Genomic DNA, 7,129 nt, shown 5'->3' on the forward strand with positions numbered 1-7,129 from the left:
ATAGGAACTAACTATAAGACTAAAAATCTGCTAAAAATCAGCAGCTATCCCAAAGACCAGAACAAACAATAGACATGGTCAAATAGGACGTGAATAACAAATTTATTTAACAGAGGACTGAAGAGGAGTCGATGTAGGTGGCTAAAGTATATGGTTTTTGGGTCATACCCAATAGCCTAGGTTTTTTTTCTTCTGAAAGTGGATTTACTGTATGAGTTTGCGTTGGTAATTGCAGTTTTATTTGTTTTAGTGGGCTTGGACCATGTATTCTATATTTCATCAATGAAATCTATGTTCTGATAAAAGAAATTATATGACATAACCCGTGTAGTTTGTTTAATAAATAGATCATCTAACCAAATCATATGATATGATCTATATAACTCATTTAATGACTCATTTATTAAATAAGTTATTTAAACTAATTATATGATACAACTCATGTTCATTTAATGACTTGTTTATTTATAAAATTTGAGAAGGTTGCAAAGAAGGGGATAAGATTTGAACATAGTTCTATCCAATACTGATATAATTAATAACAAACTGTATTATACTTCAAATTTATATATGATTTTAATGATAGGCATGTATATGAATTACATCCATTAAATTATTATATAAATTAAATTAAAGTAATATTAAAATAAATAAATAATTAATGATATTAATATTTTATTTTATTAGTATATTCATAGAAATTATTTTTTTAATCAATATAAAATTTTATTAAATTTGTTTCTTTATTTTATTTTTAAAATAAACAAAATTTTGTTTTTAAATATCAACAATTTTTAAAAGAAATTTTGAATCATTATACAATTTATTTTTCTTAACCTCATATAATTTATTCATATATAAATTGAGTACCTATAATGAAATTAATTATAATGTTTGAGTATAAATTTTTTATGATATGAATCAAGAATTTAAATTTTCTTTTAATATTAAGGGTTTCATAAAAATAATAAGAATATATAAATTATAAGACATTGAAAGTAAAATAATATTTTTAATCATAAATAAAAAGATTATAATAAATTTAATTAGATCAAAATAAAATAAATTAATTATTACGTATATTATCGAATCAACCCATCATGATAACTCAAACCTATTTACTTATGTATGCAGTTATATCGTGGAATTACGCAGCGTCATCTCCGGTTAAAAACCTTAACATTTAGACAAAAAAAAATTGTTTTGACCTTATAATCATTTAAGCCCTTCAAGCCCTTTTAGGTCCCCTTTGGATTCCTCATTTTACTCTTGGAGCTAGGGTTTCTTCTCTCTCCTTGCTCAATTTCAATCTCCAACGCCATGATGCAGCAGCCAGGAACTGGAGGCATGCCGCCTCCACAGCTACCCATGGGGCCGCCGCAACAACCAACTATCGCTCCACCACCTCCACAAGCTCTCCCCCAGCAATATCAGCAAGCTCCCCCACAGCCTTACATGATGATGATGCCTCAACTGCCCCAATCCCAGCCACCGCCACCAGCTATGTGGGCTCACCAGCATTCGATGCCTCCCGCGGCAGCGCCACCGCAGCAGCAGCAACAACAAGTCCAGCAGGCGCAGCAACAGCAACCGGGTCAACCTGCTAGTGCCGATGACATTCGTACGCTTTGGATCGGTGATTTACAGTACTGGATGGATGAGAATTATCTTCTTAGCTGCTTCGCTCACATCGGAGAGGTAACACTTTTTCTTTATTTTTTAAAGCATAGATGGTTATATATATGCATAGAGGCTTGAGGCTTGTCCTTGATAGTTACAATTATTAACTTGCTGCTTTGCTGATTTACTTGACCATCGAGAATGCGTGAATTAAGGTTTCTATAGTATGCTCTGATTTGATTTTCATGAATTAGAAGTTATTCCTTTGTGTGATTGGATTTATTGGATGGATGAAAGATATATTGTTGTATTATTTTTGCGTACTATTTTGATACGAACTTAGTAGAACCACACCCTAAAGCTAGCTAACAAGGTTGGAGAGCCCAAGTTTATATATACCACACATTGAAATTTCATACTTTTAATGTGAGACAAAAGTATTCTACCACATGGGATAGTAATATTCTATCACAGCCCTGGCACCATACACGCTCCGCAGCCGTGGCGCCCACGCAGGTTGGCTTTGCGTTAGCTTAATCTAGCCCTGGGGTGAGCAGTGCTATTTCGACATCACGATTGCAGCTGGGGATCATAGTGGACGGCTCTGATCTCGTTGATACGAACATAGGAGACTTTTTTATTTTGTTTCATTGTATTTTATCTGATTAAAAAATCCTCGTCATTGAAGTTTTCCTAAAGTTGGATGGTATTGGCTGTTTGAATATATACAAAGTGCAAGTGCAGGGCAGTTGTAATAAAATAAAATTTTTGTGGATGCATCACATGAAAAGCTAATATTTTTATGCTTATCTTTATTGATATTTATGGGGTTATGGATGGATATATAAATAGTAGGGCTGTATAGTGTGCACGGTTCTGGGTTCCAACCTGAACCAAATATTTGTACCAATTTTTGCCAGAACCAAAAAAGAATAGTTACAGCAGTAAGAACCAAACCATAACTGAACTTAAATTTAATGTTTTGGTTTGGTTTTAGTTCTTCACCAAGAACTGAACCGGAAATGTACCGAAACCAAACTAGAACTGAACCGAAGAGCTGATTTTATACATATGTTTTTTAGATATATTTTATCATTTCAATAAATTATAAACACACACACACATATATAAGTGCCTATAATTTAATATTACCTTTTAATTTTCTTACTTTTTAGAATAATTTTAGTTTTAAATATATTAAATCATCTTATAATCTTTAATTATATGACTAAATCACATTTTAGTCATATAATATACTTTTTAATTCTTAATTATATATGTATTTTTTAGTTAAAGACTATATAATTAAGAAATATGTAAAAGATAATATAATATTCTTATTAAGGAATATATTTTTGATATTAATATCATTATTTTAATGTTATTATTATTATTTTTATTGTTGTTTTCATATTGGAAATTTAAGATTGTATTTTCTATTTTAAAATGAACATGAGAATGTTGTAGTTTTAGGTGTAAAAATCGAGATTTGAAAATGAAATTAGAGCCAAAATTGAAATCAAAATAGAACCGAAACTAGAACTGTATGGAATTTGCTTAGAATTGAATCGGAACCGGAGCCGAAGTTTGGTTCTGAGTCTGCTTCCTAAAAATAAAGAACCAAAGGTTTGGTTCTGGTTCCCGTTCTTAGCCAGAACCATACTAGAACCAGAACCAAACACCTCTAATAAATAATGCATAAAACTATGCCCAGTCCATATAGATGTATTGCTTTGCTTCCTGGCTATCATGCAACATTTTTTCTGAAGCTGCCTTTAGCTCCATGGGTGTGTGTTTTTATATTTACACACATGCTTTCCCCACATATATTAGGAAAGGGACTTTTTTTTCTGGGTTGCTGATGCTGAATATAATTGTGTTTGCAGGTTATTTCTGTGAAAGTCATTCGCAATAAGCAAACTGGTCAAGTAGAAGGTTATGGATTTATTGAGTTTACCAGTCACGGGGCTGCTGAAAGAATATTGCAGACATACAATGGTACTCCCATGCCAAATGGTGAGCAGAACTTCAGGATGAACTGGGCATCTTTTAGTGGTGGTGATAAACGGGATGATACTCCTGATTTCACAATATTTGTTGGAGACTTGGCTGCTGATGTTACAGATTACCAACTACAAGAGACATTCAGGGTCCGCTATCCCTCACTTAAGGGTGCAAAAGTTGTTGTTGATAGGCTCACTGGACGCACAAAGGGCTATGGATTTGTTCGATTCGGAGATGAAAGTGAACAGTTACGTGCTATGACAGAGATGAATGGAGCTTTCTGTTCAACAAGGCCTATGCGAATAGGGCTAGCTACAAACAAGAAGGCAGTAGCTGGCCAGCAGTATCCTAAAGGTATACTTTATAGGCAGCCTATAGTCATCGGTGTTGCTTTAGTTGAATGCCTGTTATCTAATTTTTGTCCTTGATCTTTAATATGCGTTGTTAATCATGGATTTTGATAATTTAAAATGGTGGGTCATTTTTATGAGTTTCTAATTAATGTATGATGTGTAGTATACTTAACATTTTTGTTAAGTTTGCTTTCTTTCAGTTATGGTTTTAAGATAGGCAGCAGTTTCCCAGGTCATTTCCTTCCTGTGCTTTCCTTTAGCAATTGGGCACAATAAATTTTATTAGTCTTAAAACTTGCAAAAACTTATAGAACTCCTATTATCTCAAAGCAGGGTGTCAAGAGGCTCTCTCATCTAGGGGCCTGGGACTGATTTCAGCTGAATTGGTTACCCTTTAGTGCATGCCTCTCCTAGGTCAGTTTTTAGTTTTTGTCCTTTATTTTAAGCTTTTTTGTGGCATCTATAATGCTACATTCTTCAAAGCATCTTTTCTGCCCATTCTATTGGTTTAGCTGTCAGTCAAGTTGCATTCTGTTAGTGCTCTGGTTATCTAAATTTCTCTCAGTAACATACCATTTTTAAATTAGATAAGGTTTGGTTTTACTTTTTTCTCCCTTTCAGTTTTTCAGAAATTGATTTCTATTATCCCCTCATTATTCTCAAGTACATGATTCTAGTTAATAATTTTAGATTTATATGGCTATTTAGGTTTTTAGATTTCAGTTGATGTCAAGATACTTCTTGAGGAGCGTGGGTGTTGGTGCAGTATTGTTTGAAACTACATAGTAGTTATGATATTGACTGTTTCCTCATTTTGCACTTTATAATTCCCCTATTATTTTTGGCTTTGGAGTTCGGACTGCTACCTCTCCTTGTCATTCTTCTGTTTGATTTCCTCCCTTTTATTTTGGTGGATATTTCTCTTTCCAAATGGGTGTGTTCTGTTTAGATGAACCTTCATTAATGGTCTCTGATATCAGCTTGCCACCTCCATGTAGACGTGTGATGAGTTTTTTTAATGCTTCTTCAGTAGTTTCCCGAACATTGACATGACATAATATTTCTTCTTTGTTGGTGAACTTGGACAGTTTCATTACTTTCTGGCTGGGAGTGCAGGTGTGTTGAGCTTGTAGACCTTAAATGCTCCTTCCAAGACATTTGGCATGATTGGCATTTTTGGCTGTTTTTACCACCTGCATTGTGCCAAAGAGTTTTTTCTTTGCAATGGCATATGTATGTAATATTGCATTGAGGCAAAGTTTATAGTAGTTACTTGATCATTTGATTCTCTTGTTATGTGTTTATCAAAATTTGATTCTTTATATGATAAGAACAAGGGTTAGATGTTCCCTTTAGTTTATCTGGTATTATTGGAATAAACACTCGAACCTGATGGTCAACTAGAATTCAAAATATTCTTTCTACTTCATTGGCTGTGAAAGACTGAATAAATAAACATTCTGAGTAGCTGAGCTTAATAATTCATTGAGAAGTTAATCATCTTATATAGACTCCTTGAAATTGTCTGGGTCACCATATGTGTGCTTTGATGTTTCCTTGGATGCATTTATACCCTTCCTCTCTTCAAATTGCATTTGCTCTTAGTTTTTGAAATTGTTGAGATCCACTGGTGATGCCTAACCTACTGGTTTACCATGTGATATCATTTTCTCTGGTTCCATCTCCATAACTCTGAAGAGGATGCCTTCCTCAGTTTATTTATTTATTTATTTATTTTTTATATATTTCAAATATATTTTTCATGCAGCTTCTTATCAGAATTCTCAAAATCAGAGTGAGAACGAGAATGACCCAAATAATACAACTGTGGGTATTTAAATCTTTTTTTGGTGTAAAAATTATCCCTTTGCACCATGTTTGTGACTCGGACAAATTTCAATACAGATATTTGTTGGTAATTTGGATTCTAATGTAACGGATGACCATTTGCGAGAGCTGTTTGGCCAATATGGGCAATTGTTACATGTGAAGATACCAGCGGGCAAGCGGTGTGGGTTTGTTCAGTTTGTTGACAGGTAAGCGCATTCACTGAATAATTGCAGATGGAAAAAAAAAAAAAAAAAACGTGGAACGTTTAATTCGCATTTGTTCATGGATCAGGAGCTGTGCAGAGGAAGCATTGCGGATGTTAAATGGAGCTCATTTGAGTGGACAAAATATCCGGCTTTCATGGGGACGCAGTCCTCCAAACAAACAGGTTGATTTACGTTACCTGATTCCTAGTTTTGTTTTTGGAAAACAAATTGGCATGAGCCTTTTGATCTGATATATCTACTGGATGTCTCTTTTTCAGCCTCAACCAGATGCTAGTCAGTGGAATGCTGGATATTATGGATATCCACAAGGATATGAAAATTATGGATATGCACCTGCTCCCCAGGATCCTAACATGTACTACGGGGGCTATCCTGGGTATGGGAATTATCAGCAGCCCCAACAGCAGCAGCAAATGGGATATAGCTGAAAAGTTTTGGCATAATTGTGCTTTCATCTTATGTTATAAGTGGCGTGATGGTGTGACTGGTGCCAGTTCCGTATATTATATGCTTCTCAGGGACCAATTCCGGCTGTGTTGTTTCTTTGCTAATAGTTATAGCTTATGCACTGTAGAAAGCATTATTCTACTAAATTTTGCATAATTGCTATCTTAATGTGCTCTTATGATATGTTGTTATCTCCATGTATTATGGTTGCTTCTTGGATATGAATATTCTGGTCGAATGGACAAGGCTTTGTCTTCTCCAGCTTGAGTCCATATTCATTTTTCTCTTTTTCCTGTTTAAAAATATTATCTACTCTAGTATGACCAGGACTGTGTCTTCGATTATTAAACATGTGAATCATCATCTAGTCCCTGGAGAAGAGCTTGATTTGTGAAATCTATGAAAGCTCCGGTTGGTGTAGAATTATGCAAAAAATTCTTGTGGAACAAAGTGCAAAAGACTGGGCATGAAAATTGAACCAAAGGATTAATTAACTAATGTCTCACATTGAAGTTGAGCAATGAAATGAATCATAAAATAGAGTATCCAGATCATGTCAAGTGGGGATTGATGCTATTGCTTAGATGCGTTTACACTCTTTAAAATTTCTTGTAAATTATTTAAAATACTTGAATTACATTTGGATCA

At 34.1% G+C, this 7,129-nt stretch overlaps 1 protein-coding gene across 1 annotated transcript; it reads left to right on the top strand.

Annotated features, from left to right (window-relative positions):
• Positions 1 to 1,198: 1,198 nt before the first annotated feature.
• On the top strand, positions 1,199 to 6,742 carry LOC110651592 (polyadenylate-binding protein RBP45B). The gene is made up of 6 exons (XM_058130439.1): positions 1,199 to 1,698; positions 3,507 to 3,978; positions 5,746 to 5,804; positions 5,883 to 6,013; positions 6,099 to 6,195; positions 6,292 to 6,742. Exons 1-6 carry the CDS (start codon positions 1,321 to 1,323, stop codon positions 6,460 to 6,462), a joined length of 1,308 nt encoding a protein of 435 aa, XP_057986422.1. The 5' UTR covers positions 1,199 to 1,320; the 3' UTR covers positions 6,463 to 6,742.
• Positions 6,743 to 7,129: the final 387 nt, after the last annotated feature.

The sequence above is a fragment of the Hevea brasiliensis genome, chromosome 11 (assembly GCF_030052815.1).
Source record: "Hevea brasiliensis isolate MT/VB/25A 57/8 chromosome 11, ASM3005281v1, whole genome shotgun sequence".
In the NCBI taxonomy this organism is placed as follows: Eukaryota; Viridiplantae; Streptophyta; class Magnoliopsida; order Malpighiales; family Euphorbiaceae; genus Hevea; species Hevea brasiliensis.